This window comes from Protomyctophum parallelum (genome assembly GCF_964188405.1).
Source record: "Protomyctophum parallelum genome assembly, chromosome: 14".
Lineage (NCBI taxonomy): Eukaryota > Metazoa > Chordata > Actinopteri > Myctophiformes > Myctophidae > Protomyctophum > Protomyctophum parallelum.
The window spans coordinates 8,806,686-8,819,343 of NC_139709.1; the positions used below are offsets into that span (position 1 = coordinate 8,806,686).

The window sequence follows — 12,658 nt, forward strand, 5'->3', positions numbered from 1 at the left end:
TATGAAGTCCTCCTCCCTGTGAGAGAGGAGCTCCAGAGAGTGATCCTATATGAAGTCCTCCTCCCTGTAAGAGAGGAGCTCCAGAGAGTGATCCTATATGAAGTCCTCCTCCCTGTGAGAGAGGAGCTCCAGAGAGTGATCCTATATGTGAAGTCCTCCTCCCTGTGAGAGAGGAGCTCCAGAGAGTGATCCTATATGAAGTCCTCCTCCCTGTGAGAGAGGAGCTCCAGAGAGTGATCCTATATGAAGTCCTCCTCCCTGTGAGAGAGGAGCTCCAGAGAGTGATCCTATATGTGAAGTCCTCCTCCCTGTGAGAGAGGAGCTCCAGAGAGTGATCCTATATGAAGTCCTCCTCCCTGTGAGAGAGGAGCTCCAGAGAGTGATCCTATATGAAGTCCTCCCTGTGAGAGAGGAGCTCCAGAGAGTGATCCTATATGAAGTCCTCCCTGTGAGAGAGGAGCTCCAGAGAGTGATCCTATATGAAGTCCTCCTCCCTGTAAGAGAGGAGCTCCAGAGAGTGATCCTATATGAAGTCCTCCTCCCTGTGAGAGAGGAGCTCCAGAGAGTGATCCTATATGAAGTCCTCCTCCCTGTGAGAGAGGAGCTCCAGAGAGTGATCCTATATGAAGTCCTCCTCCCTGTAAGAGAGGAGCTCCAGAGAGTGATCCTATATGAAGTCCTCCTCCCTGTGAGAGAGGAGCTCCAGAGAGTGATCCTATATGTGAAGTCCTCCTCCCTGTGAGAGAGGAGCTCCAGAGAGTGATCCTATATGAAGTCCTCCCTGTGAGAGAGGAGCTCCAGAGAGTGATCCTATATGAAGTCCTCCCTGTAAGAGAGGAGCTCCAGAGAGTGATCCTATATGAAGTCCTCCCTGTAAGAGAGGAGCTCCAGAGAGTGATCCTATATGAAGTCCTCCCTGTGAGAGAGGAGCTCCAGAGAGTGATCCTATATGAAGTCCTCCCTGTAAGAGAGGAGCTCCAGAGAGTGATCCTATATGAAGTCCTCCCTGTAAGAGAGGAGCTCCAGAGAGTGATCCTATATGAAGTCCTCCCTGTGAGAGAGGAGCTCCAGAGAGTGATCCTATATGAAGTCCTCCCTGTAAGAGAGGAGCTCCAGAGAGTGATCCTATATGAAGTCCTCCCTGTGAGAGAGGAGCTCCAGAGAGTGATCCTATATGAAGTCCTCCTCCCTATAGGGTCACTCTCTGTAGCTCCTCTCTCACAGGGAGGAGGACTTCATATAGGATCACTCTCTGGAGCTCCCCAGGGAGGACTTCATATAGACCGATTCATATAGACCGATAACGCCAGTGTACTTTATACCTCATACTTTAAATGCTTAGTATGAGGTATAAAATACAGCAGCCTTGTGTTCATAAAACAGAAAGATTTGGTATTGGGTAAGACTGGCGATATGTATCTTTCCCTGCTTCGTCTCAACCATTACTCAATGGCTCTGGTCTGAGCCACCGCGGTGGATATTAGACATTCCGTTTAATTTTATTTTTTATGTTGCCACTACTGTTGGAGCAGCCATAAACTACACAGGTTCATCTCGATGTTCTGGGCATCTTTGTAATGTTAGTGTTAGTAAAAAAGCAGGTAAAGGAGTAAAGTTTGAGGCAAACTAACATCAGTCACTCTGCCGTTCACTGTAGTGGAAGAGGTGCGCCTGGTGAGGGTTTTATCCCCGCAGCTACGTCGAGTCCGCCTACAGGAAATACGTAGGCTGCGACCATGAAACCGCTACGGAATCGGTCTATAGGATCACTCTCTGGAGCTCCTCTCTCACAGGGAGGACTTCATATAGGATCACTCTCTGGAGCTCCTCTCTCACAGGGAGGAGGACTTCATATAGGATCACTCTCTGGAGCTCCTCTCTCACAGGGAGGACTTCATATAGAATCACTCTCTGGAGCTCCTCTCTTACAGGGAGGAGGACTTCATATAGGATCACTCTCTGGAGCTCCTCTCTTACAGGGAGGACTTCATATAGGATCACTCTCTGGAGCTCCTCTCTCACAGGGAGGAGGACTTCATATAGGATCACTCTCTGGAGCTCCTCTCTCACAGGGAGGACTTCATATAGGATCACTCTCTGGAGCTCCTCTCTTACAGGGAGGACTTCATATAGGATCACTCTCTGGAGCTCCTCTCTCACAGGGAGGACTTCATATAGGATCACTCTCTGGAGCTCCTCTCTCACAGGGAGGAGGACTTCATATAGGATCACATGTGATGTCCTATGCACTAAATTTTAGTGCATTGTTTCTCAACTAGTTGTCGATAAAATAAAATAAAATACAAATGTTCACTCCTACATACTAAATGCTTGGTCAGGGACCACATGCAATACCTTCATGGACCACCAGTTAGAAAGCCATGCCCTAGTAGTTTATCCTTTATGTTCTTTAGAAAATACTCTTTCCCCCCCCCCCCCCCCCCATCACAAAAAAAAGAAGGCAAGTCAAAAGTTGCATTTTACTTTTATTTGAGTGTCACAAATAGGTCTCGATCGGCCAAATGATGTATTATTGAAGACGATGGTGACTCTGGGTTTCCTCTGGAGCTGTAAAAGAAGTGCATTAACACGTTAATACATAGATAGTGGCATGTTATTATTATTAGTTTATAAAGACAAGAAAAAATGTCTTCATGTAAAATTATTATTATTATTATGCAAGAGTGTATGCGGTTTTCTGCAGCTTTAATGAAATGGTGTAAAAATAAATCACACCCGTGTGAAGAGAGGGGTGCTCTTATCATCATGCATCATCTCATTCTGGCCAATCACAATTTGCGTCCTCACTTTTGTCTTCAATGTTTGTGTTTATGCCATGTTTGTGTTTGCACAAACACTCAAAACTGGCCATTCAATTCAATGGCATTCAATGTTTATGTTCACACAAACCCCTCAAAAATACCGTATACTCAACTTTATACTAGGGGAACTTCCATTTACTATAACTACATGGACCGTGTCAGTACAAACGATATAGGGCTTGTTGACTTCCTGTCCTCACCTCTCCATCAGGACAGCGGGGCCCATCTCATCACCGGATCACCCATGATGCCTCATCCACGCAGATCTGCCTTATCCTCATCCTTCTCCAACTGTGCCTCATCCCCAAAATGAGGCAACCAGAATTCTTCTGCCTTATCCTCATCCTTCTCCAACTGTGCCTCATCTCCAGCAATGTGTGCAACCATGTCCCTAAACCATGCAGGTTTAGGGGCGTCTCGCAGGGTAAGTGTACAGTGTAGAATAATAAAGGATATTTTTGCTGTATATTGGAATACGATTGGAATTGACTATGGATTTTTACCTTGACTATGGATTTGACTGTGGATTTGATTTGACCTCCCAGCCAGCTCAATTTAAGTATAACTAGAAAAAGTGCCCTTCCGGGCACAGGTCTCCACCAGGTTATCCACAGATCCGTGCAGTTAGAGGTAAAAACACTTTTCGGCCAGTTATAGCGCCACCTTGAGGCTGAGTTGAAATTGTTCATGTGGCATTTCGTCCTGGGCCTAGTGGGAATGTGGGTGCACAATTTCACGGAAATCACGCGATGTGTTCAGCATTTTGTTTGAAACTGAGCACTCCTGTGAACTTTGGAAGCCAATCTTAACCAATCAGGATGGAGTCTGATAAATCTGAAAGACCCGTTTCGTTGAATGGCTCTAGAGAGACTGTGTACCAATTTGCGTGATGTTTGGACAAAATCTGTAGGTGTACTGTGCAAAAACTTGTTTTGCACAAAGCGGCCTCCTGGTGGCGCTATAACAGGCCGCTCTGGAAAGTTTGGGGCAGAGGTTCATGGTTGGCATCCAGGGAGTGTGTGTGCAAAATATGGCATCGACCGGGTTAACGGTGGCCGAGATTAGCTGTTCACGGACACACGGACACACGGACGGACGGACGGACGGACGGACACGCGGACGGACGGAGTGCAAAACATACTCTCCCCACATGCCTTCGGCCTGGTGGAGACAATCAAGCTGTACTGGAGATGCGGCGTACGGCTTGGATTACTATAGCAGAGCTACCAACCTGCACACATTTTGTGTACCAACCACGCAATTCTAGGTGTCTATACGCCTAGAATTGCGTGGTTGGTACACAAAATGTGTGCAGGTTGGCAGCTCTGCTATAGGCAGTTCTAACATGAACATAAATTGCTGCGTTCAAGTTCAGGAGAGTAAGGAAGGGGCAATTCTCATGAATGCTGCCTTCGAGTAGGGCATGGAGAGAGGGCATTTGTGGGGCGGTTTCACCACAGTAAATACTTCATCCATGGTCTAGGGGGGCACTTTTTACCGATGGGTAAAGGGGCAGCTAGGGCACCTAGGGTACAAACGGCTGTTGGTACCATAGGAGAGATAACAGGTAAATGTTGATCAAAATAACAATTATTGTATATACACTTCTTAAAATGTAGTAATGCAGATGTTTAACTCATGAGTTAAAAATCTATAAGGGTCCATTTGGTTACCAACTTTCCATCATTTAGCTGGGGACCACCTGGAACCCCCTCAGGGACCACTGGTGACCCTCCGGACCACTGGTTGAAAACCACTGCTTTAAGTTACACGGCTTAACATCACATCACACAAAATGACATCTTATGAAACTATAGTTACCTGGCTTATCCTCGGCTTTGGCATTCTGCAATGATGCCGCGTTACTGATGGCCAGCACAGCGAAAAGAAGGATCACAATCTTCATTTTTCTGTGAGAACATAAAAAAGCTGTCAGTCAGTATAGTTGTTTGACTCTGTCTGTATGCCTTTGGATCTGCTACAGAGACAACTTATAAGGACATTGAATGTAACTGATGTCGTTCTCATTAGACAGTGTTTATCAACCTTTTCTGGGTCAGGAGGACCCACTTTAAGATCCTCAAAAACACATATTAAGGCCACTTAACACAATAGCCTATATCGATTGTAATTTCACTCTTCGAGGTTTGAAATACAAAATAAAATACTTTGACATTTTTTTAACACATAACTTATCATTACAATATCTGTGCTCTACCAATTATTTGACCCTGCAGCCTGCAGGTCAAGCATCGTCATTGCAATTGCATACTAGCAAGAATACTTTGAGCTCACCTTCAGTAGTTTGGGGAAGTCCTCAGAGCTGAGAAGAATCACGTCAGTCAGCGATGTCTGTAATGTGTGAAGTCTATCCGCCCTAGCTACTGCAATATATACTGCACTAGTACGAGTGTTTATTGAGTGCAGGCTTGCAAATAGCCTTGAACAATTATAAATATTGGTATATTTGACACGTTTTAGGTATATTGGACGTGTCAGCTTTTGACATGTCTTAAAGCTGAATTACACGTGAATACATGGTTGACGTAACCAAAAAATAAGTAGAACAAAAACGGAACTGGCCATTTGAAAATAGCCCATCTACAAGCTCACAATGCGTCGCAAATATTTTTTATACATTTGAAAACTTGAAATGGGACATTCTGCACGATGACTTTCTACTTTTGGCACTTTGACCCATTTAAGCCTGACATCGAAATTTAAAAAAAATCTTCTAAATCCTGACAGTTTTCTGAAAAACTGTATCAGTTTCTGTATCAGTGGTGCTCAATATTTCATGTCAATGCCCCTAAACATTATATATCGACCCTCATCGACCCCCCCCCCCTCCGAAGCAAAGATTTGAGTTAAAAACGTTTGCTGTGAAAGAATATATATTCAATGATTTGCGCCACATTTTCACGATCTTTCAAAAATAGCAGACCTATACAAGCTCATAGTGCGGCACACGGTACCGCGCTATGACCTTGTAGATCTGATATTTCTCAATAGCTAAAGTATAACATAATGCTTTAAAACACCAAAAGGGTTTCCCGCCCAAAATTGAACATTGCAGCTTGCCTTCATCTGGTGGTTGGATAAAAGGGCAACAAAAGTAAATTATCCACAGATCCGTTCAGTTAGAGGTACAAACACTTTTCGGCCAGTTATAGCGCCACCTTGAGGCTGAGTTGAAAATTTTCATGTGGCATTTCTTCCTCGGCCTATTGGGAATGTGCGTGCACAATTTCACGGAAATCACGCGATGTGTTCATGATTTGCAGCATTTTGTTTGAAACTGAGCACTCCTGTGAACTTTGGAAGCCAATCTTAACCAATCAGGATGGAGTCTGAGAAATCTGAAAGACCCGTTTCGTTGAATGGCTCTAGAGAGACTGTGTACCAATTTGCGCGATGTTTGGACAAAATCTGTAGGTGTACTGTGCAAAAACTTGTTTTGCACAAAGCGCCTCCTGGTGGCGCTATGACAGGCCGTTCTGGAAATTTTGGGGCAGAGGTTCATCGTTGGCATCCAGGGAGTGTGTGTGTGCAAAATTTGGCATCGACCGGGTTAACGGTGCCGGAGATTAGCTGCTCACGGACACACACACGGACGGACGGACACACGGACGGACGGACGGACGGAGTGCAAAACATACTCTCCCCCCATGCCTTCGGCCTGGTGGAGACAAAAACGTTTGACCCTATTTTATGTATCAAACTATAATTCACTCAATGTGTGTCTGATTTAGAAGCCTTTTTTCAAATCGGCGTCGGCTCTAAATGCCTTTTGTGTGGAGTGAAGCGTGAGGGATGTGAGGGAGTCGAGGAGTGAAGTGTGAGGGATGTGAGGGAGTCGAGGAGTGAAGCGTGAGGGATGTGAGGGAGTCGAGGAGTGAAGTGTGAGGGGTGTGAGGGAGTCGAGGAGTGAAGTGTGAGGGATGTGAGAGTCGAGGAGTGAAGCGTGAGGGATGTGAGGGAGTCGAGGAGTGAAGTGTGAGGGGTGTGAGGGAGTCGAGGAGTGAAGTGTGAGGGGTGTGAGAGTCGAGGAGTGAAGTGTGAGGGATGTGAGGGAGTCGAGGAGTGAAGTGTGAGGGATGTGAGGGAGTCGAGGAGTGAAGTGTGAGGGATGTGAGGGAGTCGAGGAGTGAAGTGTGAGGGATGTGAGAGTCGAGGAGTGAAGCGTGAGGGATGTGAGAGTCGAGGAGTGAAGTGTGAGGGATGTGAGGGAGTCGAGGAGTGAAGTGTGAGGGATGTGAGAGTCGAGGAGTGAAGTGTGAGGGATGTGAGAGTCGAGGAGTGAAGTGTGAGGGATGTGAGGGAGTCGAGGAGTGAAGTGTGAGGGATGTGAGGGAGTCGAGGAGTGAAGTGTGAGGGATGTGAGGGAGTCGAGGAGTGAAGCGTGAGGGATGTGAGGGAGTCGAGGAGTGAAGTGTGAGGGATGTGAGTCGAGGAGTGAAGTGTGAGGGATGTGAGGGAGTCGAGGAGTGAAGTGTGAGGGATGTGAGTCGAGGAGTGAAGTGTGAGGGATGTGAGGGAGTCGAGGAGTGAAGTGTGAGGGATGTGAGGGAGTCGAGGAGTGAAGTGTGAGGGATGTGAGTCGAGGAGTGAAGTGTGAGGGATGTGAGAGTCGAGGAGTGAAGCGTGAGGGATGTGAGGGAGTCGAGGAGTGAAGCGTGAGGGATGTGAGGGAGTCGAGGAGTGAAGTGTGAGGGATGTGAGGGAGTCGAGGAGCGAAGTGTGAGGGATGTGAGGGAGTCGAGGAGTGAAGTGTGAGGGATGTGAGTCGAGGAGTGAAGTGTGAGGGATGTGAGAGTCGAGGAGTGAAGTGTGAGGGATGTGAGGGAGTCGAGGAGTGAAGCGTGAGGGATGTGAGGGAGTCGAGGAGTGAAGCGTGAGGGATGTGAGGGAGTCGAGGAGTGAAGTGTGAGGGATGTGAGGGAGTCGAGGAGTGAAGTGTGAGGGATGTGAGGGAGTCGAGGAGTGAAGCGTGAGGGATGTGAGGGAGTCGAGGAGTGAAGCGTGAGGGATGTGAGGGAGTCGAGGAGTGAAGCGTGAGGGATGTGAGGGAGTCGAGGAGTGAAGTGTGAGGGATGTGAGTCGAGGAGTGAAGTGTGAGGGATGTGAGGGAGTCGAGGAGTGAAGTGTGAGGGATGTGAGTCGAGGAGTGAAGTGTGAGGGATGTGAGGGAGTCGAGGAGTGAAGTGTGAGGGATGTGAGGGAGTCGAGGAGTGAAGTGTGAGGGATGTGAGTCGAGGAGTGAAGTGTGAGGGATGTGAGAGTCGAGGAGTGAAGTGTGAGGGATGTGAGGGAGTCGAGGAGTGAAGCGTGAGGGATGTGAGGGAGTCGAGGAGTGAAGTGTGAGGGATGTGAGGGAGTCGAGGAGCGAAGCGTGAGGGTGTGCTTCAGAAAGGAGGGGGTTGTGTTAACGACCCTGCAAAAGACCCGGCCGTAACTCGCTCATCCAAGAAGGGAGCTATCGAGCGACGCAGTCCCGCACCAGGACATAATTCCCAATTCATTTTCCCCATAGACGTTTCAAAAAGTATTTATTTAAAGCCTCGGGCAAAGCCAACTAGGCAGGTGACAACTCAATAAACACAAATTTCTGGGCCGAACAAATAATTAAAAAGATGAAAAACGACGTACCGTGCCCTTTTTTTCGTCTTTCTAATTATCTGTTCGTCCCAAAGATTTGTGTTTATTGTCATGAGTTGTCACCTGCCGGGTTGGCTTTGTCTGAGGCTTAAAAGGTCTTTAAATAAATACTTTTTGAAACGTCTATGGGGAAAATGAATGGGGAATTATTTCCTGGTGCCCTCGCAGGGAGCGGGACTGCGACTCTCTTGGCCGTGGCGTGGTTGCCTGCCTTGCTCTGCCGAGTTGTAGATCGGGGTTCGATAGGGTGCTAAACGTTACATTATAATCCTTTTGTTGTCCTTATCAGCTAGTCTTGATGACGATTTTATAGAGGCCGTTCTAGAACACTGTAATAAACACCTGCCATGACTAAACCAACAGACCAGATGCACCAATTGCAATCAGTTCCCAGCAAACAATATTGACCTAATTGATGCCACAACCAAGGTATCGTACAATGTAAAATTGTTCCCCAAACTAAAAGGCTATGAATTGTCTATGTAGTGAAAATACACGGATAACAGGCCATGCCTATTGTGTCTATTATTCATTGTTTGTGTGTGTATGTGTCTATTGTTCATCACATTATTGTGATGTTTCAGTGGGACTTCATCACATTATAACATGTCATATATAGCGCTCCAACATGGCTGTGGATGCAAATGAATGGCGAAAGACATCAGGTGCCTACGAGGCTGCTGTTCGAAAGCTGGATCAAAAGCTTAGCATGTAATGAAAAAGAATAAATTAGACACACACCCGAGCAACAACACCACAGCTACATGCTAAAACAAAGATTCATTTTCTGTTCATTTTAAATGGGGCACAATTAGACCGAGAGAACAGTATGAAACTATTGGATCACTGGTCATTAAAATGTGAAACGACGAGAGTGTCTGAAATGTGAGCTCAGCCGCTGCTTGAAAGCATCAATATCAACAGTGTCGGTGTGCACGGCTGCATTCGTCTTTGAAGGCCAAAAAAATACCATATGGGTAAATATTCCATTGAAATGCAAAGCTCTGGCATCGATTTATAACGGCCATTATGTGGAGAGACCCCCCCCCCTCTCCACATAATCTGACCATATTATATTTCTTTCTCCTTCTGTGCATGTGTGTGTCTCTCTGTCTTTCCATATGTGACTAAATTTGACTGAGGGATTGCCATTGGATTTTTTTGAATTTTCGTTTTTCATGTCATATGAAAGCAGGGAATCATAGCTTCAAATTTACATATTGGTTGTTCAGTTTGACCCACCAGTTTTGGAGATATGGCTTATAGAGTATAATGTCTTGCAGAAAACAGCGAGTTGAGAAAACAGGCTTGAAAGGTTCACTTCTGTGCTCTCTAACATTACACCTAGCTACATGTTTGGGCATTTATTTCATATTTACATGTCGATTTCAGCTCTGACACTTATTTCAGACATGCTCTAGTGACGAGTCTGCCTGTGCTATTAACTCATTTAAAAAACAAAGCTGTGAAAAAGCTGGTGAAAAGCTGAAATTTGCGCGATGGCAGTCTCTCAGTGAAATCTGGTCACATATGGTGTCTCTCTCTCTCTCCCACAGTGATTCCATGTGTGACATCTTAGTGTTCTGCCCATTGTTATGCGGGTAACCTTTACCCGCCTGCCTGACGGTCCTGGAGAACCACTCACCCAATCGACTTGAAACTCGACACGGCGACACCGCAACTTCCTCGTGTCTTCAGAAATACGAGATATGCACACGACAGGCAGACATACTGATATTCCTGGAATGTATGTAGCATCTATGTATAGATAGATGTGTGTGTGTGTGTGTGTGTCTGCGTGCGTGGGCATTTGTGTGAAATACAAGATGTAAGCACACATACTGTATAGCCCATTCTGACCTGAGATCAGATTCATAACGAGGTTTCCACTGGACACACACTGGTCTGACGAACCCATTCTGACCTGAGATCAGATTCTAAAAATGTCAGTCGTTCTTCGATTTTTTTTCAAAAATAGCAGACCTACAAGCTCGTATCGCGCCACTCGGTGGCGCGATATGAGCTTGTAGATCTGCTATTTTTAAATAGCTAAAGCATAACATGATGCTGACACCAAAATGGGTGCCCGGTCAGAATGGGATAGATACAGTGGTTGGCCAACCGCTGGGGTATACCACCAGTAATCTCTAATGGCTTCCAGAAAAGAACAGGAAAAGAAGCAAGTACTCGGTTGAGTAGTAATTTGTGTAATGGGTGCACGGTTCTGGTAGAACAGTCCAGGCCATAGAAATGGATACCAGCACACTCGCGTTATTCTAATTCCAATGGGATTATTGGGGAAAACTGAAAAAGAAACGAGAATCCTTTTGGATATAACGTGAGTGCTCTGATCCATTTCTATGGACTCTTGATGGCTTCCACCATGAATGCTCGACTGCCTCAGAAGTCACGATCACTAAGACTATATACCGCGTAAAGAAGGCACCCCCACCCAGTCCCCACCAGCACAGATGCACCTCCTGGGTATTTGTCAGGATTTCAACAGGGGAGGGAGGGGGTGGGGGGGGGGAGAGAGAGGGAGAGGGAGGGAGAGGGAGGGGGAGGGGGAGGGGGAGAGAGAGAGAGAGAGAGAGAGAGGGAGAGGATAAATATTATTCAAGTGAGGTTAGCTCCTTGAATGAGCTTGTTAAGGTGTCTGTGAGAGAGAGAGAGAAGGAGATGAAAGGTGTATGGCAACAAGAACAGGTGGGGGGGTCTGATATGAAAAGAAGAAGGCGTGTTTGTGTTGTTTGGAGGGATTCCTGTTGCTCATAGACATAGCCCTGTCACAAGGATCAGCCTCTTGACAGCTCACCTCCCGCGGCGCAAAACAAGAAGCCACGGGAATACTACGTTGTTCTTCTTATCTCTGTCTCCGCAAGGAGGAGAAGAGTTCTCAGCCCGACGCTTCAGAAAGAGAGAGAGAGACACTAAACAGACAGAAAGAAAGGCATACAGAGGTAGTAGGGGACACAGAAGCGATGGAAGCTCAGTCCAAGAAGCAGCGGTTTAAGAAAGGTCGGAGTGCCACGTTCAGCATTGATGGCTTCAACATCACCATAGGTGAGAGACACGGAGCACGTGGCTGGGGACTGTGTGTGTGTGTGCGTGCGTGCGTGCGTGCGTGCGTGCGTGCGTGCGTGCGTGCGTGCGTGCGTGCGTGCGTGCGTGCGTGCGTGCGTGCGTGTGTGCGTGCGTGCGTGCGTGTGTGTGTGTGTGTGTGTGTGTGTATCGGAGAGAAAGTGGAGAGGTTCAGTGTGTCAGATAGAGATAAATAGATGGACCTTTTTTGATGCCATGGTGGAAATTCAGTTGTCAAATATAACGGCAGTACAGCAGAATCACAGGGTAGATATACTGTACATAAGGGAAAAAAAGGAGATATATAAAGATAAATACAACTTTATTGTCCATGAAATTGTACATGAAATGGAAATTTGTCTTTGGGCGCAGCGCCAGTCAGTTTGCAACAATAGAAACATTACATAAAATGCATTCCCATAACGCAGGAACTGTGATCATGCTGGGCTGTGGGGATTAGGTGGTGCAAAAACATGTTTTGATTTAATTGCCCACAGCAGTTGGCACAAACGAGGCTCATGTAACCCACTCTTAAGCCTCCTGCCTGATGGTAGCAAGTACATTTCCGGGCGAAGAGGGTGGGTAGAGTCATTGTAAATCTGAATAGCTTTTTGGAGCGGTTGTATACAGTATGTCCTGCATCAGTTGCAACTGTTTGTCTCCAATGATCTCACTAGCCTGGTTGACTACCCGGGTGAGGTTTTTTTTGAGGGGCGATATAGCCCCTCCTATGTACAGCTTTCTGTCTATGTGCACAAACTTTGTCCTAACACAAATCCCATTGACAATGATTGGACAATTTTAAGTGTTTGTGTAAACACAACCATTGCATAACACAAACATTGAAGACGAAGGTGAGGACGCAAATTCTGATTTGCCGGAATGAGAATGATTTATGTTGATGCACCATGATAAGATCGCCCCTCACTTCACATGGGTGTGATTTTTTTTTTAAATCTATAACTGAGAGCTACCCATACGAGGAGGACACTCAGTGAGTGACCTATAGACCATGGTATCAGGGTGTGTGCATTAAAACATCTCGCTTTTCTGAGAAGATAAAGCCGCTGCCTTGCCTTTTTTATAATTGTTATCTG

The 12,658-nt window shown here is 46.3% G+C and overlaps 1 protein-coding gene across 1 annotated transcript in view; it reads left to right on the forward strand.

The window, feature by feature from the left end:
• Window positions 1-11,461: 11,461 nt before the first annotated feature.
• LOC310870115 (FYVE and coiled-coil domain-containing protein 1-like) overlaps window positions 11,462-12,658 on the forward strand; it is a gene marked incomplete at its 5' end in the record, with an annotated part of 300,865 nt that continues 299,668 nt past the window's right edge. The window contains one exon of the mRNA XM_083781167.1: window positions 11,462-11,543. Coding sequence (XP_083637293.1) covers window positions 11,462-11,543 — 82 coding nt within the window. The remainder of the gene's footprint in view (window positions 11,544-12,658) is intronic.